Source organism: Mobula birostris, chromosome 9 (genome assembly GCF_030028105.1).
Source record: "Mobula birostris isolate sMobBir1 chromosome 9, sMobBir1.hap1, whole genome shotgun sequence".
NCBI lineage: Eukaryota > Metazoa > Chordata > Chondrichthyes > Myliobatiformes > Myliobatidae > Mobula > Mobula birostris.
In genome coordinates, this window is record NC_092378.1 from 37053290 (window position 1) to 37079684 (window position 26395).

At 41.4% G+C, this 26395-nt stretch overlaps 1 protein-coding gene across 4 annotated transcripts in view; it reads right to left on the reverse strand.

Annotated features, from left to right (window-relative positions):
* LOC140202680 (proline-rich protein 5-like) overlaps positions 1-26395 on the reverse strand; it is a 134836-nt gene that overhangs the window by 57910 nt on the left and 50531 nt on the right. For all 4 annotated transcript variants that reach the window (XM_072267834.1, XM_072267832.1, XM_072267833.1 and 1 more), the window contains 3 exons: positions 24522-24570; positions 7093-7150; positions 5136-5227 (listed from right to left, as the gene is read on the reverse strand). In XM_072267834.1, the coding sequence (XP_072123935.1) occupies positions 5136-5227; positions 7093-7150; positions 24522-24570 (199 nt within the window). The remainder of the gene's footprint in view (positions 1-5135; positions 5228-7092; positions 7151-24521; positions 24571-26395) is intronic.

A 26395-nucleotide genomic window follows, 5' to 3' on the forward strand; every position in this document is an offset into this window, starting at 1 on the left:
CTTGAGGAGTATAAAAAGTGCAAGAAAATACTTAAGAAGGAAATCAGGAGGGCTAAAAGAAGACATGAGGTTGCCTTGGCAGTCAAAGTGAAGGATAATCCAAAGAGCTTTTATGGGTATATTAAGAGTAAAAGGATTGTAAGGGATAAAATTGGTCCTTTGAAGATCAGAGTGATCGGCTATGTGCGGAACCAAAAGAAATGGGGGAGATAGTAAATGTTTTTTTTTGCATCTGTATTTACTAAGAAAACTGGCATGAAGTCTATGGAATTAAGGGAAACAAGTAGTGAGATAATGGAAACTGTATAGATTGAAAAGGAGGAGGTGCTTGCTATCTTGAGGCAAGTTAAAGTGGATAAATCCCCAGGACCTGACAGGGTATTCCTTCGGACCTTGAAGGAGACTAGTTTTGAAATTGCAGGGGCCCTGGCAGATATATTTAAAATGTCGGTGTCTATGGGTGAGGTGCCGGAGAATCTGGAAATGGCTCATGTTGTTCCGTTGTTTAAAAAAGGATCGGAAAGTAATCCGGGAAATTATAGGCTGGTAAGTTTGACGTCGGTAGTGGGTAAGTTATTGGAGGGAGTACTAAGAGACAGAACCTACAAACATTTAGATAGACAGAGACTTATTAGGGAGAGTCAACATGGATTTGTGCATGGTAGGTCATGTTTGACCAATCTATAGGAGTTTTGCAAGGAGGTTACCAGGAAAGTGGATGAAGGGAAGGCAGTGGATGTTGTCTACATGGACTTCAGTAAGGCCTTTGACAAGGTCCCGCATGGGAGGTTAGTTAGGAAAATTCAGTCGCTGGGTATACATGGAAAGGTGGTAAATTGGATTAGACATTGGCTCAATGGAAAAAGCCAAAGAGTGATAGTAGAGGATTGCTTCTCAGAGTGGAGGCCTGTGACTAGTGGTGTGCCACAGGGATCAGTGCTGGGTCCATTGTTATTTGTCATCTATATCAATGATCTGGATGATAATGTGGTAAATTGGATCAGCAAATTTGCTGATGATACAAAGATTGGAGGTGTAGTGGACAGTGAGGAAGGTTTTCAAAGCTTGCAGAGGGATTTGCACCAGCTGGAAAAATGGGCTGAAAAATGGCAGATGGAGTTTAATACAGACAAGTGTGAGGTATTGTACTTTGGAAGGACAAACCAAGGTAGAACATACAGGGTAAATGGTAAGGCACTGAGGAGTGCAGTAGAACAGAGGGATCTGGGAATACAGATACAAAATTCCCTAAAAGTGGCGTCACAGGTAGATAGGGTCATAAAGAGAGCTTTTGGTACATTGGCCTTTATTAATCAAAGTATTGAGTATAAGAGCTGGAATGTTATGATGAGGTTGTGTAAGGCATTGTTGAGGCCGAATCTGGAGTATTGTGTTCAGTTTTGGTCACCAAAATACAGGAAGGATATTAATAAGGTTAAAAGAGTGCAGAAAAGGTTTACAAGGATGTTGCCGGGACTTGAGAAACTGAGTTACAGAGAAAGATTGAATAGGTTAGGACTTTATTCCCTGGAGCATAGAAGAATGAGGGGAGATTTGATAGAGGTATAAAAAATTATGATGGGTATAGATAGAGTGAATACAAGCAGGCTTTTTCCACTGAGGCAAGGGAAGAAAAAAACCAGAGGACATGGGTTAAGGGTGAGGGGGGAAAAGTTTAAAGGGAACATTAGGGGGGGTCTTCTTCACACAGAGAGTGGTGGGAGTGTGGAATGAGCTGCCAGATGAGGTGGTAAATGCGGGTTCTTTTTTAACATTTAGGAATAAATTGGACAGATACGTGGATGGGAGGTGTATGAAGGGATATGGTCCGTGTGCAGGTCAGTGGGACTAGGCAGAAAATGGTTCAGCACAGCCAAGAAGGGCCAAAAGGCCTGTTTCTGTGCTGTAGTTTTTCTATGGTTTCTAAATACTATGTTGGTGGTGCTCCTGTTGGCTCTGAAGCCACACTGGCTCTCTGGGAGGTGTTCTTCTGCAATGATGGGCACTGATCTGTTCAGGAGTACTCTTGCGAGGATTTTTCCTGCGATAGAGAGAAGAGTTATCCCTCGGTAGTTGGAGCAGTCAGACTTTTCCCCCTTGTTCCTATACAGGGCGATGATGACTGCATCACGGAGGTCCTGTGGTAGTTTACCTTGTTCCCAGCAGCAGACAAAGAACTCGTGGAGTTTGGTGTGTAACACTGGGCCCCCATGCTTCCAAATCTCAGGTGGGATTCCATCAACTCCTGCTGCCTTGTCACTTTTCAGCTGCTCTATGGCCTTGACTGTCTCTTCTAGGGTTGGAATCTTGTCCAGTTCTGTTTTCTCTGGCTGTTGTGGGATGCAGTGAATTGCTGAGTCTTGGACCATGTGGTTGGTGCTGGAGAGTCTGGAAATGTTCCGACCACCAGTTCGGGATGGATGCCTTGACTGTGAAGAGTGCCTGACCGTCTGCACTGCGCAAGGGACTCTGGACCTGGTGCGATGGGCCGTACACCACTCTCAGGGCTTCATAAAACCCTCTGTAGTCACCGGTGTCTGCACAAAGCTGAGCTCTCTTTGCGAGGTTGGTCCACCACACATTCTGAATCTCTCGAAACTTGCGCTGGAGGTTGCTGCATACAAGGCGAAAGGCTGCTTTCTTATCAGGACAAGACGACTGAGCAAGGTGTGCCTGGTGGGCAGATCTCTTCTTCGCCAGCAATTCTTGGATCTCCTGGTTGTTTTCATTGAACCAGTCCTTGTTCTTCTTTCAGAGGAGATATCCAAAATGAGACAATAAACAGTGAAGTACCCAAATGGACCTTATAATACTTTGAGGAAATGGGACTACTCCCTATATCCTTGACAATAGTGCTTCTTCACCAGAAACAAATTATCTAGTAATTCATCTCATTGTTTTTGTGGGATCTTGCTACTCTGAGTGGCAGTGGTTGTTTCAGTGCAAAGGAAACAACTGCACTTTGAATTTGAACCAGTGAAAAGTTTCCAGGAAATAAGTTATAATTGCAGATGCACTTTTCTACTCTTTTGTTTTACAATTTAGTTTTTCATGCTTTTTCTTCCCCTTGAATGTAGAAAATATTAGACCCCATGCTTAAATTTAACGGAATGCCAACATTTGAGAGCAAATACTATGAGGGGGGGTAATTATGGGTTCAATGGGATTTGTAAACTGCAGGGATTGCTAATGCAAAACAAGTGGAATAAAAACCCAAAAATAGCTGTGTGTAATGGAGTTTGTGATCATGTAACCAAGGAGTCGAACACCCTATTCCACTGATTCCTGGAAAAAGGATGCCCTTTGCTCATGATAGGTGTAAAAAGAACTGACATATTAATGTGACAGTGCTGTTGTGAGTGGGTGATTCAACTTAGCGCAGTCAATTAAGTTATTGACCTAAGAGTATTGAGCACTATATGCTACTTGGAAAATATTCTGCAGCCATCAAGTTAATAGGGCAGATTTTTACTTGCAAAGTGATAATGCTCTCCAAAACTTATTCTCACTGTCGTGCCCAGGAAAGCTGCAGTTCGCGTGTGCTGAGTTCCTCCAGCATTGTGTGTGTGTGGCTTGGATTTCCAGCATCCGCAGAATTTCTCTTGTCTGCTAGGAGCAATTGATTGCTCTAGTTACACAGAGGTTCCCAACCCTTTTTATGCCATGGGCCCAGACCATGAACCAAGGGTTCTGTAGACCCCAGGTTGGGACCCCTTGTATACGTAAACATTATAGGTACCGTGTGATAGATTAAAGCAAGCAAATTGTTTAAAACCATCCCAACTTTCAGTGCACTACTGTACAAAGTTGGGATCTACTTCATTGGCTTTAGCAACTTAATAGCTGCTAAACAAAGTCTGTGTCACTAAGTTGCATGTTCACAAATATCTACCCAGGACAGGCTAACTCCTGGGATGGAATGGTAGTCTAATTGGATCTGACTGGCCTGATCTAGTCTAATTGAATTTGGGAGGATGAGCGCTGATCTTGGAGATAAGAGAGGATTGATGCCTAGAGGTTTCCAGTAGTGACCAAATCTTCAACAAAGACACTTAGTTACAAGATTAAGGTGGCTATTTAAAACTGAGGTACAGAGGAACAACACCTGGCAGATTCAGGTAAATCTCAGGAATTCTCTACATGCCAGAGGGTTATGGAGGCTAGATTATTTGGAATATTTAATTAGGAAGATGATACATATTTGGAAAAAAAATTAAGGAATTGAGGTTTATGGGAAACTGGCTGTGGAGATAAGGCCTGGGGCAGGTCAGCCCCAATCATGGGATGGGCTTGAGGACCCTAGTCTTGCTCCTTTTCTCTTGTGATCTTATATAAATAGGTAACTGATTTGGCAAGAGGGGTCTTGATGGGGACAGATGACACATAAACATTAGATCTATTTATCAGCATGGTGTAAGCTCGTGCATGTTAGACTCTGCCATTCTTTCTGGAGAAAGTGCCAAGAATGAATTAAAACTCACTTTCCAAAGAAAAGAAATCTGTAACATGGAGGTAAGTAGAAGAAAACAAATACCAATACTTGATGGACTTGGAAAAATATGCAAATGAACATGGCAGCACTGAATACTAAATTAACAGATGGTAGGTAAAACTTCAACTACAATCGCTGTTATAAAGTAATGTTGCACCAGCATTATAAATACTAAAATAACTATTTCCTGTTGTCACAAGTGATGTTCATTTTATGTTTTGAAACAGCCTATTGACTTGAGATGCTGCCAGTCTAAAGTGAATTCTGACAAGAGTTCTCTTCATTCTCTATAAATGCAATTTCTAAACAGTACAATTTTGCATCGCTTATTCTCAATGACATCAAATTATTCATTTGCCACAGTGGTGACATGCTTAATGTGGTATGAAGCAAAACATCTGTTACTAGGGATTCTGTTAATTGCATTTTGGTTTTGTTTTTCACAGAGTTATGCTGTTAGTTGCTGAGTGCAATCAGTATGTTCAAATATAATGTCGATCAGCATCAGAAAAGAAACACGGTATCATCTTTCTTTTTCAGAGAAAAGCATTCCTTAATCTCAATATACAAAAACACACCACTGCACTGGAAAAGACAACAGGAGGGAAGGTTGTTTCATTGAGGTGATACACAAACAGCCTACCTGGACAGGGTAAAATATTGCCTGGAGCATAGGAAGAATGTCACAAAAGAAAAAGTCCCAAATTTCAGCCACTGTGTCGAGTAATTTCTGTCCTATATAAAATAAATGCATATTTTATGAGAAAGGAAGGCTTGTAATCATACAACAGATTGAAACGGTTGATTTTAATCATAGTTAACATTTACTATATTTTCCATTTTTTATGATGTCTTTTTTTGATTATGTGGGAAGTGGTTATTCAGCCCACTGAGTCTATGAGGGTTATCCAAGGATCCCCATCGACCCCACTCCCCTACTTTATTTCCTGGTAACCTATTCTCTCACGTATTAACAGCCACAAATCTCCCACCTGCATGAGGAGTGAACTGTGATGACTGATCTACCAACCAGTATGTTTTTGGGATGTGAGAGGAAATGGGAAGACCTGGGGAATTCTGGGTGCTCAAAGGAAGACGTGCAAACTCCACCCAGACAGCATCTGGTTGGGGACTGAAAATAAATTTTGGAAGCTGAGAGACAGCTGCACTACCTGCAGCAACACCGTGCCATGCACTACACGACACTATTCTGCATTAATAGCTACAATTATGCTAGCCAGCCCCTGTTTACAAGTGACATTTTCATGGGTGTTCAGTTATATTCTTGTCTTACTTCATCTTAACTTTTTGGTACCAATGTAATTTTAATTTTTTTGTAAGGGGGATCATTCAGCATAGTATAAAAATGTTTCAGATTCAGATTTATTTGTGCATCGAAACATACTGTGAAATGCATCACTTGCATTAACAAACAACAAAAAAGGGATGTGCTTGTGGCATCCCACAAGTATTACCACACATTCTGGCACCAACACAGCATGCTCAAATGAACAACACAGAAAACAAAAAAAAACAGAACACACCAAGTGACAAAGCAACAACAGTAAAACAAGACCCATACGTTCCTCCCAACACACACGTACAGTCCTCAAACCCAATTTCAAATTGATAAGTGTCCGAAGGGGGAATTATGTCAAAGAATTATCAGGATATTCTCACAAAATATTATCAGGCAGAAAATATAATCCAATACGGAAACTCTCTCTTTTTATCCTGGTGCACTTTGGATCTGGCCTTCATTTTAAATACTCATTTGTTTAGGCAGCCTGTCATGGAATGGGCATAAATTTCAACTCACCCCCCCTAGTGATAGGCCAAGGACTCTCTCATCAAACAACTTGTAAGTGAAGAATGAAGGAGGAGTAAAACTAGAAATGTGAGAGCTAATCCACACTGCTTATGTTCAAACTAGCCAATCAATGATAGGATGCCATTAACAGTTGCTACAGAGGGGACTATAACCAATATATCACCTTTGGATCTTAGAGTTGCAATGTACGTCAGCAAACCGAACTGGAGAAACAAGATTAATATGCTTATCCAATTAGATACTTAAATCAGCATCAGAAACCAACCATCAAACTGCCTTAAATATCTGTTCATGTTATATCTGATTTGCAAATAAGATAGAAATCTAGTTTGGACGGGGGTGTGTGTGTGTGCGTGTGTGTGTGTGTGTGTGTGTGTGTGTGTGTGTGTGTGTCTGTCTGTCTCTCTGAGAAAGAGAGGTGGTAATAAGTGTTTTCTTCAAATTTGTAGGTCGGTTGTTTTTGAAAACATGTCTGTAAAGTGTCATACATCGCGCAGGACTTTAATTAAAATTTAAACAATTTATTTTTGAAAAATATACGTCAGCAATTTAAAAAGACATCACTGGCACTGAAGAGTTTACAATTTTAAATAAACCTGTCACTTAACACAGTCACAGAAATGGCAATTATATTGTATTGAGGAGGCACATTCTGGAGAAGATCTCAACCAATCCTTCTACATGGTTACTACCAGTTCTCTCAAACAGAATATGCACGATTCATGATTTGCATTGAATTACACTGACACTCACAAAACTGCTTCCTTACCTTCATAAAATCGTATTTTGTCCCTCAAAATCACCATGCCTTTAGTCAGCAGTTGATTCTACAGGTGGAAAGGAAAACAAAAGTCGAGATTCAACACATTAATGACCATTCTGATTCCTGCATTCAATTTGGAATGTACAAACATGTAAACATTGATTTTAAAGTCCAGAATCAGGATTAAATACCCTGTATGTAAATAAGGGCACTAATGACAATCATTAGGGGTAAAAGCAAAATTCCTTTTCCACTGTAATTAATGTTTCAGAGTTACAAAGCTGTAGCACTTGCTTTAAACAGACAATACTAAGAAAGCTGATCAGATTATTAAAGGGACAGTTTTATCAGGAGCAAAGCACACTTTTAATCGGGTTGCATATGGGGATATTTTCTAATTAAAGCTTCTAAAATAGAATCTTTGCTTAGGAGAGATTTATTCACTCTATTGTGTCAGTGAAGAGCTAGGTAGAATTCAACTAAAGCAAGCTTTGTGAAGAATTCAAACTACAATGGGTTTGTAGAAGTTTCAGAGCGAAGACAACTATAATGCTCTGTATGAAAAAAATAAAAGAGGGTTTATCAGCAAATAGTTAAGTAGATCTTGCTGGATCTATTTAGCAGATAATTACAAAACAGTCTAAAAATATATTTACAGGAATAAACCTTGCTGTGCCTTTTCATTCTATAGGTCACTCCTCCCAACTGAAACACTGAGTTGTTCTGAGATGTGGTGCTTCTATTTCAGGTAGAACATGTGGCAGTTTAGCATTTAGTATTCTCAGAATAAGAAAGAAGACAAAAATTAGTTGTCAGCAGAATATTAACCTTTAGAAGTCTTTGATGCTGCCACAGTGTGGACCATTTTCATATGAACAGTTAGCAAGTCAGCTGAATGACAATGCTGTCAGAGGTTCACAATCGTGCCACAGGCTGGAGGAACATTTTAACTTAAGCAATAAAAATTTCAGATTGGACTGCTTAAAAAAGTCACATGAAGGTACAGAATCACTATGGGATTAATCTGGGATTGCTCAGTAAAAGACATGCAAATAAAGCAACTGCTGTTGAAGCAGGCCATAATACAGTACTTCTCCCCACTGTTTATGGATGTGATGGATAGTAAATAGAACTATTGTGGTGCTGATGCCAGGGAAACCCAATCAGACACCATCAAGAGTGATTATTATTACTATTTTTCAATCTCCTGTTCCTTGTTTCCGATTAAACAGTGCCAGTATTTGTTCTAATTGTGATGTTGGAATTTGGGTAAATGGATTCATATCAGCTGATCCTACTGGGAAGAGTGGGTGGTTGATGAGTTTAGAAGGGTGGGTGAATTTAAAACTCACAGAAGAGCAGTTTGTAAGACACCTGACGTGGGGCTGGTCACTGTAGTAGAATGAGAGGAGTTTTCTCTCTTCCCCACAGTCCAGCACAACACTGGAATTCCATGCTGACCAGGGGCACCAAATGCCTGGACAACATGGCTCAAGACCCCCAGCCGTACTCTTGAAGGAGGTGGGCCCAGGAGAAGTTCCAGCACAAACTTCCATTGATACAAAATAAACTGGAAATAACTGTTAGCATGTTCCATTCTAGAGAGAGGAAAAAACCTTTTTTTCAGTTGCATAAGACTGAAGAAGAAAAAAATGTGAAGTATTAACATTTAGCTACAGCATATATATTACACTTTTGGTGGAAGTACTGAACCTGCAAGATGGAGATAACGAAGCACAAACTAATCAGTGAAACATCTGCGCTGCTTTTGACTGACGCAACTCTTCCCTATCAGTAATCATGGGTATACTTTACGGAGATTGCCGATTATTATCTGCCCCAGAAACTGAGAAAGGTTGTTAATATGTTTATAAAGATAAAAATCCTTCTTAGAACAACATTCTCATTTCAGGAACCCTATCAGAAAGAAATTGCACTCTGCTGTTCTTCTGTTAGGTAAGCCTACGATTTAGGGTGGAGGAAGGGCATTCTGCAATTTAGCTAAATCCTGGTTAACTCTGAGTCAGCAATTTCCTAGTGTTAGACTTATACTTCTGCATTGTTGACAGCCAGCTGAGAAAATTCCACTGCCCTACTTTAAAAGCAATTCAAAAGATGCTCCTGTAGTTTTTAAATTCATGGATAATTTTCCTTTGTATTTTTATATTGTTCATCACTTGCACCTAGTATCATTTACCAGCAGCATACATTGGAAATATACAAACTTGAAGCCTTCGGGAACAGCTATACTTTTTAGTTGTTATATCTAAGCAATTCTGAAGGTTAAATTTAGTGGCCATCAGAAGTGACTTAGGTTTGCCAAACTAATTCTCCCCATAAAAGATTTGTGTATCATTAATCTAATAAATGATGAGCACAAGAAATCAAGTGGGAGCAAAGAATCAAAGGTCATGCTTGCAAAAGCTCCAAAGCAGATGAGAAAGAAGAATACAGTGGATTGTAGTTAATTGTGACACATTGGGACAAGTACATTTTGGCCTAATTAAGCGGCTGTCCCAATTAGCCGAAGTTTCATGGAAATAGTTAAAAAGGGATAAAAAAGACAAACTACCATTTAACTGAGTAACAAATTATGTATTTAAATGAAGTACAGAACTAACTAAAACACTATCCCAATACTACTACAATACTATAAAACTATATATTAGGTTATAATTGTTATCGGCAGAGGAACTCATCCAGTGTATCTGTACACTGCTGTGTTCCTTTGATTGACTGTAAATGAACAAAATCAGCACAGCAGCTAGTACAGATAATGGACTGCCTTCATGCAATGCTTTCGACAATTGCATCCTCCAAACCTTCATTTTCATTGTAACATTCAAGATGATTCTCAATATGTTCAAATTCTTCATAGTTCCTAACTTGTCAAAGTAGTGAAATCTTTTCATTTCCACTCCTGGCCGTTTCTGGTACCTCTAAGCCAGAATGCTTGAAACCGCAGTGGAAAAAAGTTCTGAACTGTTTTACCGTTTACTTCCATATGTAACGGAGAATAATCAGGCCATTCGGCCCATCAGGTCTGCTCCATCATTCCACCAGGGCTGATTTATTATTCATCTCAATGCCCATTTTTCTGCCTTCTTCCCATAACCTTTGACACTCTGATTAATCAAGAACCTATTGACATCCACTTTAAATATACCTAATAACTTGGCCTGCTCAGCTGTCTGTCACAATGAACTCAACAGATTCACCACCCTCTGGATGAAGAATTTTTTCTTCACTCCCTGTATTAAATGGACATTCATTATTTCCGATGCTGTGCCCTCTGGCCCTATAGGAAACATCCTCTCCACATCTGCTCCATCTAGGCCCTTCAATATTCGATAGGTTTCAATGAGAAACCACCCCTCCCACCTTATTCTTCTAAACTTCAGTGAGTACAGGCCCTATGCCATCAAATGCTCTTCACACATTAACCCTTTCATTCCTGGGATCATTCTCGTGAGCCTCCCCTGGACTCTCCAATGCCAGCACACCGTTTCTTAAACGGCTCAGAACTGCTCACAACATTCCAAATGTATTTTAACCAATGCCTTATAAAGCCTCAGCATTACACCCTTGCTTTTATATTCTTGTCCTCTCGAAATGAATGCTAACATTGCATTTGCCTTCCTTACTACCGACTCAACCCGCAAATTAACCTTTAGGGAATCCTGCATGAGGACTCCCAAGTCCCTTTTCTACCTCTGATTTTTGAATTTTCTCCCCATTTAGAAAATGGCCCATGCCTTTACTCTGTTTATCAAAGTGCATGACTGTGCATTTCCCTATACTAGATTCTACCTGCCACTGCTTTACCCATTCTCTCAATCTGTCTGTCCTTTTGCAGACACACCGTTTCCTCAACAGTAACTGCCCCTGCACCTGTCTTTGTATCGTATGCAGACTTGTCCACAAAACCATCAATTCCTTCATCCAATTCATTTACATATGATATGAATTGAGTGGTCTCAACACTGACCCCTGCAGCACACACTAGTCTCCGGCAGCCACCCAGAAAAGGCCACTTTATTCTGATTTTTTGCCTCCTGCTAGTCAGCCCATCTTCTATTCATGCTAGTACCTTTCCTGTTATACCATGGGCTCTCATCTTGTTAAGTAGCGTCATGGGGGCACCTTGTCAAAGGCCTTCCGAAAATACAAATATCAACATCTACTGACTCTCCTTTGTCTGTCCTGCATGTTTTTCCTTCAAAAGAATTCCAACATATATGTCAGGCAAGATTTCCCCTTCAGAAAATTGTGCTACTTTATCATGTGCTTCCAAGTACTCTGAAACATCATCCATAATAATAGACTCTAACATTTCTTCAACCACTTAAGTCAAGATAACCAGTATATAATTTCCTTTCTTCTGCCTCCCTCCCTTCTTAAACAGTGGCATAAAATTTGCAATTTTTCAGACTTTGGGAAACCACTCCAGAATCTAGTGATTCTTGAATGCCTCCATAATCTCTTCAGCTACCTGTTTCAGAACCCTGGGGTGTAGTCCATCTGGTCCAGGTGACCTATCTACCTTCAGACTTTTCAGTTTCCCAAGCACCTTCTCCCTAGTAATAACAACATCACTCACTTCTGCCCCGACACTCTCGTATTTCTGGCATTCTGTTAGTGTCTTCCACAGTGAAGAATGACTCAAAATACTTATTCAGTTTGTCCACCATTTCTTTGACTCTCCAGCATTATTTTCCAATGGTCCACTATTCACTCGAGTCACCTTTTTTCAATTTATATATCTGAAATTTTTTTTGTATCCTCTTTTATGTTAGAGGCTAGATTACGTTCGTATTTCAACTTTTATCTCTTTATGGCTTTTTAGTTGCCTTCTGTTAGTTTTTAAAAGCTTCCCAATTTCCTCCAATTTCCAACCAATTTTTGTGATATTGTAATGCCATTTCTTTCGCTTTTATAGTTTTTGATTTCCCTTGTGTCATTCTTCCTTTAGAATACCACAGCTTATTTGGGATCTATCCGAATTGCTCCCAGGCACTCCAGCCATTGGTGTTCTGCTGTCATCCTTGCTAGCGTCCCCTTCCAATTAACGTTGGACAGCTCTCCTCTCATGCCTCTGCAATTCCCTTTGCTCCATTGTAACACTGATACATCTGACTTTATCTTCGCCCTCTCCAACTGCAGGGTGAATTCTATCATATTATAATCACTGCCTTCTAATGTTTTTTTTACCTGGAGTTCACTAATCAAATCTGGTTCATTATCACAACACCCAATCTAGAATTGCCTTTTCCCTGTTGGGCTCAACCACAATCTGCTCCAGAAAGCCATCTCTTTGGCATTCTACAAATTCCTTCTTTTGGGATCCAGCACCAACCTGATTTTCCCAATCTACTTGCATATTGAATTCCCCCATGATTATTGTAATATTTCCCTTTCACATGCCTTTTCTATCTTCCACTGTAATCTGTAGCCCACATCCTGGCTACTGTTCAGAGGCCTGTATATAACTCCCATCAGGGTCTTTTTACCCTTGCAGCTTAACTCTACCCACAAGGATTCTATATCTTCTGAACCTATGTCACCTCTTTCTCAGGATTTGATTTCATTTCTAACCAACAGAGCCAGCCACTCCCTCTGCCTATCAGCCTGTCCTTTCGATACATTGTGAATTCTTGGATGATAAGTTCTCAACTATGATTTTCTTTCAGCCACGACTCAGAAGTACCCACAACATCATACCTGCTAATCTCTAACCGCACTACAAGATCATCTACCTTATTCCGTATACTACCTGCATTCAAATCTAGCACCCTCAGTCCTGTATTCCTTGCCTACTATCAGGGACAAAAATCATTGCTTTTTGAGCACAAACACAGGCAACTGATGTGATTTTAAATTCTTTGTGCAGTGTCTAATGGACACACAAGTGCATGTGTCTAATGCTAGTGAGAAACTGCTTAGCAACAATCTCCTCCCTCAATTAACCAGCATAATGTCCCAAATAAATGCAGGGAATCGTGGCTATTTCCTCAATTAGGTTTTGTTCTTTAAGAATTGTCCCAAATAAATGGCTGCCCCAATCACGGACTGAGCATGGGTCCATGGTGCAGAAGGGAAAGAGGGAGAAGAGGGGATTGGTAGTGATAGTGTACTCAATAGTCAGAGGAACAGACAGGAGATTCTGTGGACGTGAATGGGTCATCCGGTTGGCATGCTGCCTCCCAGGTGTCAGGGTCGGGGCATTTGGACCGCGTCCACAGCATTTTGGAGGGGGAGGGAGAGCAGCCAGATGTCTTGGTACATATTGGTACCAATGACAAAGGAAGGAAAAGCAAAGAGGTCCTGAAGAGAGAATTTAGAGAGCTAGGTAGAAAGCTGAGAAGAAGAACCTCCAGGGTAGTAATTTCTGGATTGCTGCCTGTGCCGCACGCCAGTGAGGGTAGAAACAGGATGATTTGGCAGATAAATGCGTGGCTGACGAGCCGGTGCAAGGGCAGGGCTTCAGGTTCTTGGATGATTGGGATCTCTTCTGGGGGAGGTATGACCTGTTCAAAAGGGATGGGTTGCATATGAACCCGAGGGGGACCAATATTCTCGCAGGCAGGTTTGTTAGAGCTGTTGGGGAGGGTTTGAACTAATTTGGCAGGGGGATGGGAATCAGAGTGAAGGGAGTCAGGATAGGACAGATGGTAAAAATAAGAAACAAAGATAACATGCAGTCAGACCGTCAGGAAGGGGCAGGCAAATCATAGGACAAAATTGCAGCCAGCAAGGTGAGTATCAGTGTATTAGAGTTGCAGAATCAAAAAGAGTAGTAAATACAGTACTCAAGGTGTTATATCTCACTGCACGGAGTATACGAAATAAGGTTGATGATCTTGTTGCACTTTTATAAATTGTCAAGTATGATGCTGTGGGACTCACTGAGTCATGGCTGAAGGATGGTTGTAGTTGGGAGCTGGATATCCAAGGTTACATGTTGTATCGGAGGGATAGGAAGATTGGCAGAGGGAGTGGCATAGCTCTACTGGTAAACAATGCCAGCAAATCAATAGAAAGATGTGTCATAGAATCAGAAGATGTTGAATCGTTGTGGGTTGAGTTAAGAAACTGCAAGGGTAAAAGGACCCTGATGGTAGTTATATACAGTACAGGCCTCCAAACAGTAGCTGGGATATGTACCATAGATTACAACGGGAAATAGAAAAGGCATGTCAAAAGGGCAATGTTATGATAGTCATGGGAGATTCTAACATGTAGGTAGATTGGAAAAATCAGGTTGGTAATGGATTTCAAGAGAGTGAATTTGTTGAATGCCTACGAGATGGCTTTTTAGAGCAGCTTGTTGTTGAGCCTACTAGGGGGATCAGCTATACTGGATTGGGTGTTATGTAATGCTGAAAGTGATTAGGGAGCTTAGGTAAAGGAACCCTTGGGAGGTAGTGATCACAATATGATTGAGTTCAACTTGAAATTTGATAGGGAGAAAATAAAGTCTGACATAGCAGTATTTCAGTAGAGTATATAGAGGAGTTAAAATGGCGCTAAACGGCCACTCCTTTGCTTGCATCTTCGAAAACAGCTCTATTTCCATCTTTAATATCTTTATTTTTCCCTTTCAGGGTTCTTTTGAAGACCCTGACCTGGAGTTACATGCTGACTTCGGTTCTCTGTGGGAATGGGACCCGTTCTCGGTGTTTCAGGACCGGCCGTTGTTCAGCATGCCAGGGGGTAGGCCTGAGAGGCAGCCTAGTGTTCGGAAGCCTAAGATCTTGGAGCTCTGGATACGGGCAGATCGAGGGTCGGTGTCATGGCAGGAGACTCGTGTGTTGTCGGGGGGGGGGCTGGAAAATCTTTCAATGTGGGCCCGAAGACCTCAGATCTTTGCGATCTTCGGGCACAGAGCTTGTAAAAAGCAATGAAACAGATTTTTTAACGTCGTAAACCAGCAGGTTGTTGTTATGTCTCTCACTTGCTGTGAAAATGGGGGACACCTCTCTCTCCTTTGCCAGGGAGGGAGAGAACCTGTGGGTTGCCGAATGCCGGATGAATTGCGATAGTATTTGGGGTGACTGCAAGGTCTGTGTTTTCGCTATCACTTAGTTCACGCTTGTGCTTGGTAGCGGGTGCGCTTTTTGTTTTGCTGGTGGGGGAAGGGGGGCATTGTTGCTCACTGCTGCTTACGTGCAGGAGGGGGAGCTCTGGGGTTCTCACATTTAACTGTCGTTCATTCTTTGGGGCACTTCTCTGTTTTTGTGGATGTTTTGCGAAGAAAAAGCATTTCAGGATGTATATTGTTTACATTTCTCTGACATTAAATTCAACCTTTGAGTGGTTTGAGAGAGGAGTTGGCCAAAGTAACTTGGATGGAGATGCTGGCAGGGATGACAGCAGAGCAGCAATGGCTTGAGTTTCTGGGAAATGAGGAAGTTGCAGGATAGATGTATTCCAAAAACAAAGAAATACTCAAATGCCAAATAGTACAACTGTGGCTGACAAGGGAACTCAAAGCTAATGTAAAAGCAAAAGAGAGGGCATACAACAAAGCAAAAATTAGTGGGAAGGTAGAAATTGGGAAGCTGTTAAAAACTTACAGAGAACAACTGAAAGAATCATTAGGAGGGAAAAGATGAAATAAGAAAGCAAGCTAGCAAACAATATCAAAGTGGATAGTAAAAGCTTTTTCAAGTATGCAAAAAATAAAAGAGAGTTGAGAGTGGATATAGGACAGCTAGAAAATAAGGCCAGGGAAATAACAATGGGGGACAAGGAGATGGCAGGTAAACTAAATGAGTATTTTGCAACAGCCTTCACTGTGGAAGACACTAGCTGTTTGCCAGATGTTGAAGGGTGTGAGGGAAGAGAAGTGAATGCAGTTACTATTTCAAGGGAGAAAGAGCTCAAAAAGCTGAAAGACCCAAGAGTACATAAATCACCTGGACCAGATCAACTGCACTGTAGGGTTCAGAAAGAGGTAACAGTAGAGATTGCGGAGGCATTAGTAATGATCTTTCAAAAATTATTGGACAATGGCATGGTGCCAGAGGACTGGAAAATTGCAAATGTCACCTCACTCCTTAAGAAAGGAGGAAGGCAGCAGAAAGGAAATTATAGAGCAGTTAGCCTGACCTCAGCGATTGGGAAGATGTTGAGTCAATTGTTAAGGACGAGGTTGTGGAGTACTTGGTGACACAGGACAAGATAGGACAAAGTCATCATGGTTTCCTTAAGGGAAAACCTTGCCTGATGGAATTTTTTGAGATTACATGTAGGCTAGATAAAGGGGATCGGAAGATGTTGAATCCTTGTGGATTGAGTTAAGAAATGTTGTATATTTGGACTTTCAGAAGGCCTTTGACAGGGTGCCACACATGAGGCTGCTTACCAAGTTAAGAGTCCATGGCGTTACAGGAAAATTACTAGCATGGTTAGAGCATTGGCTGATTGGTAGGAGGTCACAAGTGGGAATAAAAGGATCCTTTTCTGGTTGGCTGCCAGTGACTAGTGGTGTACCGCAGGGGTCGGTGTTGGGACCGCTTCTTTTTATGCTGTATATCAATGACTAGATGATGGAATAGATGGCATTGTTACCAAGTTTGCAGATGATATGAAGATTGGTGTTGGGGAAGGTAGTGTTGAGGAAACTGGTAGGCTGCAGAACAGCTTAGATTAGGAGAATGGGTAAGAAAGTGGCAAATTAAATACAATATTGGAAAATATATGGTCATGCACTTTGGCAGAAAAAATAAACCTGCCGACTATTTCCTAAACGGGGGAAAAATCCAAAAATCAAGATGCAAAGGGACTTGGGAGTCCTTGTGCAGAACACCCTAAAGGTTCACTCGTAGGTTGAATTGGTGGTGAAGAGGGCAACTGCAATGTTCACATTTATTTCAAAACGTCTAGAATATAAGAGCAGGGATGTGATGCTGAGGCTTTATAAGACGCCGATGAGGCATCATAAGGAGTTTTGTGCTCCTTATCTAAGAAAAGATGTGCTGGTATTGGAGAGGGTTCAGAGGAGGTTCACAAGGATGATTCCGGGAATGAGGAACGTTTGATGGTTCTGGGCCTGTACTCGCTGGAATTTAGAAAGATGAGGGTAAATCTCATTGAAACCTTCCGAATGTTGAAAGGCCCAGACACAGTAGATGTGGAAATGATGTTTCCTTTGGTGGGGGAGTCTAGGACAAGAGGATAAAGGAGCATCCATTTCAAAGAGAAACGTGGAGAAATTTCTTTAGCCAGAGGATGGTGACTTTGTGGAATTTGTTACCACAGGCAGCTGTGGAAGCCAGGTCATTGGGTGTATTTAAGGCAGAGACTGACAGGTTTTTGATTGGCCACGACATCAAAGGTTACACGGAGAAGGCCAGGGAGTGGGGCTGAGGAGGGCAAAAAAGGATCAGCTGTGATTGAATGGCGGAGCAGACTCAATGGCCAAATGGCCTAATTCTGCTCCTATGTCTTATGGTCCAATGTATTAACCAAATGCCCAATCAACTGGAATCCAGTGTTTCTGGAATTGTACTTCATGCAGAGAGTAAACTATAAACAGCAAGATTCAGAAGATAGTTGTTGGAATTTGTTAACTAAATAAGCATCATTTTCAAATGTCAGTCAAAAGGCAATAAATCAATATATGGAGTAATGCCACTGATCAAACCAGATATAACCAAATTTGGTAGAAAAAGCTTGAAGGGCTCTGGCCATGAATATACTTGAGAGATAAAATGCTAGTTTAAAATACAAGTTATTTTGCCTCAGGTGTAATAAGTAGGAAGCACTATTGCCAAAGATTTATTACAATTTAGGGCCTTAAATTCTGCCACCATACACATGTGGTGAGAGACCAGCTGCAACCAAAGACATCATACATCAGTTTAGCTGAATAGAACTGTTGCAATAATAGCTTAATTTGTCAGATGTTTGTATGCTGGATAGTATCCAGGCCAACTATTCAATTCAAATAAAAAATCTTTGGGATTTCTTCCAACATTTGTTCATTAGCAGCTCATTTTTAAAGCAGGTTCTCAGACCAACTACAATGAAATTTGGGTTGTTGTGGGGGGGGGGGGTTTGAAGAGGAGGGAAACAGAGAGACAAAAACAGAAATTTGGGGTGGGCCTAGTCATCATATGGGAGCCCAAGCACGGGAGGATGAACCCTGGGCACCCTCCTAAGACTATGGTCAACACGCTCCTAGAAGACAGCGGCGTGGCTAATGTAGATGAACTGAACACACTGATGAGAAAGAGGGAGAAGTGGAGAGTCTGTCATCATGCCCGACGCCGGCCCCCTAGGCCTGAGTCGACGAAGTAGTAGTAGCTGGGGAGAGGGGGAGATACTTGTTGTTTCATAATTTTTTTTTTGTCAATTAAAGATAAACTCAGAACTACCCTGACGTTACTCTGTTAAACCTGGAAAACAAGGATGATCACGTGAAACACGGGACTGAGATAAGAGGAGAAACAACAAAACAAAAGCTGTTATTCAATTGGTATAAGAGTGCATGGAATAGGATTTGGAGATTTACCGTTGAAAAATAAATCACTAATCCTAATGCAAACACGAGAAAATCTGCAGATGCTGGAAATTCAAGCAACACACACAAAATGCTGGTGGAACACAGCAGGCCAGGCAGCATCTATAGGAAGAAATACAGTCGACATTTCGGGTCGAGACCCTTCATCAGGACTAACTGAAGGAAGAGCTAGTAAGAGATGTGAGTGTGGGAGGGGGAGGGGGAGATCCGAAATGATAGGAGAAGACAGGAGGGGGAGGGATGGAGCCAAGAGCTGGGAAGTTGATTGGCAAAAGGGATACAAGGCTGGAGAACGAGGAGTATAATAGGACGGAAGGCCTTGGAAGAAAGCAAGGGGGAGGGGAGCATCAGAGGAAGATGGAAAACAGGCAAGGAGTTATTGTGAGAGGGAAAGAGAGAAAAAAAATTAAAAATTTGCAATGGGGTAAGAAGAGGAGGAGGGGCATTAACGGAAGTTAGAGAAATCAATGTTCATGCCATCAGGTTGGAGGCGACCCAGACGGAATATAAGATGTTGTTCCTCCATCCTGAGTGTGGCTTCATCTCGACAGTAGAGGAGGCCATGGATTGACCTATCGGGAATGGGAATAGGACGTGGAATTAAAATGTGTGGCCACTGGGAGATCCTGCTTCCTCTGGCGGACAGAGTGTAGGTGTTCAGCGAAGCGGTCTCCCAGTCTGCGTCAGGTCTCACCAATATATAGAAAGCCACATTGGGAGCACCGGACACAGTATATCACCCCAGCCGACCTGGAAGGACTGTCTGGGGCCCTTTAATCCTAATTCCAATCCTAATGAATTGAGATGATTTTGGTTGCAGAAGTTTTACAAAGTTAAATTATATCTATATTTGAAATGAGTCTTATTCAGTGAAGACAATAATTTTGATGTTATTAAGATTAGAGAGCAATTTTTCATCAATAGTGAAGTGGACCTGTCCACCCTGGTCCACGTGACGTCAGTCAGGCCCCAACTTTGCAAATACCTGGCAGCGTTCAGGCCATAAAGAAACAAAAGATCAAGAATGTTTTCCAAGCTACATTCGCATGCAGAATTCACACTCGTTTGCTTTCAGCACTTCTCTGAGATATGAGGGGTGATTGATAAGTTCATGGCCCAAGGTAGGAGGAGTCAATTTTAGGAAACCTAGCACATTTATTTTTCAACATAGTCCCCTCCTACATTTACACCCTTAGTCCAGCGGTCGTGGAGCATACGGATCTTGGACCTCCAGAAAGTGTCCACAGCAGGGGTGATTGATAAGTTTGTGGCCTAAGGTAGAAGGAGCTGAGTTATACAGCTCTCATTACATGCACGTGTAGCTCAACTCTTTGAGAGATTATGCAGAAAGTTTGAAGTTAATAACTCATCAGGGGTGATTGATATGTTCGTGGCCTAAGGTAGAAGGAAATGAGTTATTAACCTCAAGCCTTCTGCACAATCACCCAAAGAGTTGAACTGCACGTGCATGTAACGAGAACTGTATAACTCATCTCCTTCTACCTTAGGCCACAAACTTATCAATCACCCCTGATGAGTTATTAACTTCAAACTTTCTGCATAAGCATGCAAAGAATTGAACTGCATGTGCATGTAACGAGAGCTGTATAACTCACCTCCTTCTACCTTAGGCCACAAACTTATTAATCACCCCTGCTGTGGACACTTTCTGGAGGTCCAAGATCCATATGCTCCACGACCACTGGACTAAGTGTGTAAGTGTAGGAGGGGACTATGTTGAAAAATAAATGTGCTAGGTTTTCTAAAATTGATTCCTTCTACCTTAGGCCACGAACTTATCAATCACCCCCCCCCCCCGTACTTTTGACGACTTTATCCCAGAGATAGAATTTTTACTTGTTTGGGTGTCTTACACCAAGCAAGTAGCAGGTCTTGCAAACAAGAAGCTGGATGAACTCAGCAGGTCAGGCACGTTCTGTGGAGGGGAACAGACAGCTGACGTTTGGGCCAAAACTGAACTGAAAGGGAAAAGGGAGAGAGCCAGTATAAAAAGGTGAGAGGAAGTGGTAGAGCAAGAACTTGCCCAAAATATTGGCTATTCGTTTATCTCCACAGATGTTGCCCGACTTACTGAGTTTCTCCATCTTTTTGTTTTTGGTCCAGATTCCAACAGCTGCAGTTTCCGTTGTCTCTAGCAGGTCTTGTTTCATATGGCTCACTTCCTGTTTTGAAACCGAACTTCACATGATCATTTTTCGATTTCCCCAAAGATGACAACCCTTTCTGCCACGAGCACTCCCAGGTTACCAGAGTTAGAGTTTAATATGATCTTGTGGTTTGTATTAATGCTTGTGAAGACAATTATGCAAATACTGTTAGAAGGCTGAATTCTCCACATCCCAGGAGGAAGCAAACAGGCTTCCACAACAACAGCAGTAAAAACAACTTTGGGGGATAAACATGATTACCACCAAAACTAGACATGAGCCTTAACAGTACATGATTAACTAATGCCTGTTGTTTCTGATGCAGGACACATCTCAACACAGGATACAAATAACCTCAGAAGGGTGAGGCGAAAGGATTTAGGGTTACCAAAGTGACTACTCCTCAGTGATGTCATTGCAAAGGATCTAGATTAGGATTGAAATGGCAGGCTTCAGAGTATGAAAATACAAAATTAAAACTGCAGATGATCAAGTCTGAAACAACATCAGAAAATGCTGGAAACACCCTGTGTCTTTACTTAATGAGATACAGGGTGGAGGAGGCACTTCCGGCCTTTGAGCCGCGATGCGTAGCAACCCGCAATTTAACCCTACGCCGATCAAGGGACAATTTACACTGACCCATTAACCTATCAGCCAGTACATTTCTAGACCTTGGGAGGAAAGCAGGGCACCCAGAGTAAACCCAAGCTGCCATGGGGAGAACATACAAACTCCTTACAGGCAGTGGCGGGTAGAGAAGGAAATAGTTTCAGGGCCAAACCCCTTGGGTAAGAACGTAGGAAAGGGAAAACAAGTTAGTTTTCAATAACAAAGAATGTTGGGGGAGATGGGTAATATCTGAGAGGATGAAACCAAATGCGTTAATGAGTCACTTGGAAGCAGACTATGTCTCATTGTCTGTGTAATGTAGGACTAATAGAAAAATCACTCTTGTATAACTGGCAGAAATGGCCAGTGATGGCACAATCAGCCAGAAAGAGTAAGTTAGCTCAAGCTGAAGATTGCAGTGCAGAGTGCCAAAGGCTACAGTATGAGAACACACAGAAGATGAGGTGTTCCCACAGCCTTCAGTGTGACTTATTGCAACAATGCCGGAGGCCACACACACACACAAACACACACACACACACACACACACACACACACACACACACACACACACACACACAGTTTGTTCAGAGAAGAGCGGGATGGGGAATGAGTGTGGTAGGCAACCAGCAGCTCAGTTTCACTCCTGTGGAATGAATGCAGATGCTAGACAGAGCAATCCCCCAGAATGCACTGGTGCAACGTAGACATGGTCACAAAGTGAGTGCCAACTGTAGTATTCTGAACTAGTAAGAGTGCAGATGAATCCTGCTTCACCTGGAAAGGCTGGGTTCCTGGGTGGTGGGGCAGGAAAAGGCGAAAGGATAGGTGGTTATATAGCAACGTGCCAGAAGACAAGGGATGGCAGGTGGAGGCAGAAGATTGGACCAAGGGCCATGAAGGGAGCAATCCCTTTAAAATAGCAAAAGCTGGAAAGGAATCTTCTTGGAGCTGTGTTAATTATGAAGTTTGAACCATACAGTTAAAACTGGTGGGATGGAAAGTGAGGACCAAGGGAACTCAACACTTATTATGTCCAGGAGAGGGAGTGAGAATAGAGTGCAGGAAATAGAGCAGATATGGTTTAAAGGTTCTGTCCATTTTGGTAGAGGAGAAGACACTTTTCAGCAATAGGGAAAACAGTTCAGAGACACCTATGCAGAGAGTCTGAAGAGAGATGAAAGGACAGGCTGGGAGAAATGAAGGGAGTCCTTAAAGGGCAGGATGGAAGGAAGTATAGTCAAGATGGTACTGGCAGTCTGTGGCTTGCAGGGGATGCTTGTTGTTAGCCTGTCCCTGAGATGGAGAGATCATGGCAGGAAAAGGAAGAGAGAGGGGTGAACCACGTGATCATAAAAATTAGCCAAATTAGGACCAAAATCTGAATATCAATCAAGTACAGGAAGCAGTTGTTGATGTACCAGAGGGAATGGGTTAGAGGTAGGACTGATAAAAAAAAGACTGTTCCAAGTGCACGTGGCTAAGCCTTTGATCTGGAGGGGCAGTAGAATTGAAAGCTAAGTTGCCCAGTGCTGCTGCTATCCAATGTTATCTCCTGTGAATTCAGGCTACTTCCATCACAGCTGTCTGGGGCTTACAGCGGGTCGCAGCAATCTGTCATCAATTTGCGAGAGGAATGACTAGGGCTATGCCCCAGGGAATGAAGTTACATTGTGGAACACAAGCCTCCTGTTCCTTCTCAGGATGACGACATTCAGACTCCAACCACTTCCTTTGCTGTTTCTGTCACCCTACCAGCCCTGTCTGAAAAATTGCATTCTTGCATTGTAGCTGAAAAATGTTGCAGATATTTCAAGTTCTAGCCTAGAATCACGACTGTCCTTCTCTTTTCTGCCATTGTCAAAGCAATCCTTGCTCTGCGGTGGATCCAGGGAGTATGACCTTTCACTACTACGTCGACTCAGGCCTAGGAGGCCTTCAATAGTATGCAAATATTCTGTGTTTCTTTCTTGCTAAAGTTCAAATAACAGAATTGTCCTCCTGCTGAGAACCATTTCCTCTCCTATTTCAGTATCTTGTCCAACTTTGCCTCTTACTGTTTATTCTCCCAGTTAATAACGAGCCTTTTCCTCTCCGCACTAATTCAGATGCCAAAGTGTTTGCAGTTAGAGAGCCCAAAGTGAACTGTATAGACAAAATGGAGCAAAGCCATACAATGATTTATAGCTCAGAGTTTTACCTGATTTATTGGGATCTCGGATTCAATAAAGGGAACAAGCTCAGGGAATAATGGGTCAGTGGGACATGCAGAAAACATGGTATACCAGTATTTTGCATTGAGAGAGTTTACCAAAGATGGGAAAGCAAAGGGAAGCAGCAGAGGGAATTAGAATAGTTAGTTGTATGAGAAAATGGGAGAACAGAATGGAATCCTGTTCACAAGATAAATTGGAAATAAGATCAACAAGGCGTTGCAGAAATGGAAATCCAATGGCAGACCAGGTAAGTGACCAGAAAAGGCAGTGTTGTGGTCAGAACTGATGCCTCCAACAAAACCACATTTATAATGGACGCTTCCTGTTGTAACCACTCCTTGTGATAAATCTGAAATGGACCTTGCAGAATGCACTGCACAAGACTGAAGTAACTTTACAAAATATTCAGTATTGTGAAAAACGTGTCCTTCTGGATAATCACTACTGGCTAGAGAGAAAATGATAAAAAAAAACCTGAGGAAACACAAAGTAAATTGTAGACTACTTCTTTTCTCACAAAATATCGTTGATTAGAAGAATAGCCGGTTCCTGCACCAGTTTCCATACAGGATCTATGCTGAGACTTACTAGAGAACATACTTCCTCCCAAATCCCCAGAGCGTTTCACTTCTTCATCCTAATTTTATATACAAAATATATACCGAAGCTAAGTGAAGGAGCTCGAAACATGATAACTTTAAGACAAGGACCAACTCAAAATTATTGGTTCATTGCTCAAACTTTGACAGCCCATCAACCACCCCCCCTCCCCCCATGACTTCCTCCTCACCCTCAGGCAAAAACATATGTACAGCCTATTTCAGTTCACTTCTGTGTTTGAGACAAAGAAAAAACATCCAAATTTATGCAGAATCTTTTCGGAGGAGTGATAGAGGAACAAAAGATACCGACCTGAAGATACTCTGTGAAGAAAGATCCAAGCTCAGTTTTCAACAACTGCCTGCAGAAAGAAATGAAAAAGAGTATGATTAATAACCTCTCGGGTACAAGTATTGATTTTAATGAACGTTTCGATGACAAACTCTGCTATCTTCATTGGGGATGAAGGGAATGATTATTTAGACTAGAGAATCGGTGTTATCCTGAGGTCACCAGCTGGCAGGAACCCACAGCACATAACTGCTCTTAACCAGCAAGGTCACAGAAGAATCATGTGAGACATCTGTGGTAAAATCAGCAGTACTTTTGAGTTTGGGAGCAGCACATTGTTTGTACAGAAGAATAAACTTTAACTCAGAGGTAGTGACAATGGTGACATCAAGGAGTCAATTTAAGTACACTGGTGATCAAAATGGATGGCTGCGTAAAATCAGCATAGTACTTGATCGTGTCAGACTCCCAACAGATTGGTTAGATTTAAACTGAATATCCCTGCCCCCAATCTGTGATCTGAAATTGAATTAATTGATGGCGTAATTGAAGACAGCGTTTAATAAGGTGAAAACTTAAATGCCACACAAATTAGAAATACAATTTAGAAACATTGATTAAAAAAAACGTAATTTTTTAAAAAATGAAGCAAAAGCTGCAAATGCTGGAAATCTAAGTCAAGACACTTTGCAGACAGCATGTGGGCAGAAAGACCAGCATTTAAGGTCAAGAATACTTCAGCAATGCATCCTTGAGCTTGCAGCACTCTGATGAAGTGTCATTGATTTGAAATACAGACTGTTTCTCTGTGCACTGATGCTATCTGACAATGAATATTTTTAGCATTTTCTGTTTTCATTTGAAACTCATTTAAAACTAATTGTATACGAGGTGAAGGACAATTGAGAATCTTACTCAACTTGTGTGTGTTCTAGGTTGCACATAGTTTTGGACAAAGCATCCAGTCATTATTCTACATCATTTCTGCTTCTTATCGCTGTTATGTGAAACATTCAACTTTTGCTATATTTTCTTTATCAACACTTTTGTTTTGGAGCCTATTTTTCCAAGCATTTCAGTCACAGGGTGTTTTAGAGAAAGAGCTTACACCTTTACCATAGACAAGTTAAAACTAAATAGCTAGTCTACATCATATTAATCTCAAACGGAACTTTTGCCAAAACCATACAATGCTTTTGATATCAGGTTATGCGCCTTTATGTATTCTTGTGGATGATCATTAGCAGTAAGTTAGATTGTGAAGAAGCTTTTAAAATACTGATTGTAAACAAAACTATTTGATTATTTTGAATTTGTAGGTTTTTACTTTTCCATTTGGTAAAAATATATAAATGCAAATCTATCCATCCAACAGAATAGAAAAATAACGTAAAGCATTAACTTTAGTTTCTTTTCTCACAGATGTAGCCTGACTAGCATTTTTGATTTTAGATTTCCAGCATCTGCAGTTTTCCTTTTATGTACATTCATGCAACATAGGGCACCTCGAGGCTCTTTACAGCCAAGCAACTGTTGATTGGGAGTTATCACTCCAGGGCAGGAAATAGAGCAATGAAATGTAGATAGCAATTTCCCACAAACAGCAACATGAATGACCAGACCATCTGTTTTCTTTTTTAAAAAATGTTGGGTGGGTGCGGAATATTAACCAGATACTTTCGCAAGTGTTTCCTGGCCTCCAGCGCCAACACAGCAAGCCCCTAACCTACTCACTCATACAGTACTGTGCAAAAGTCTTTGGCACATATTATATATATTCGATAAATTTCAATGAGATTCCCCCCGCCCCCCATAATTCTAAATTCCAGTGAATACACATCCAGAGCCATTACATGTATTAACCCTTTCATCTCTGGGATCATTCTCATAAACCT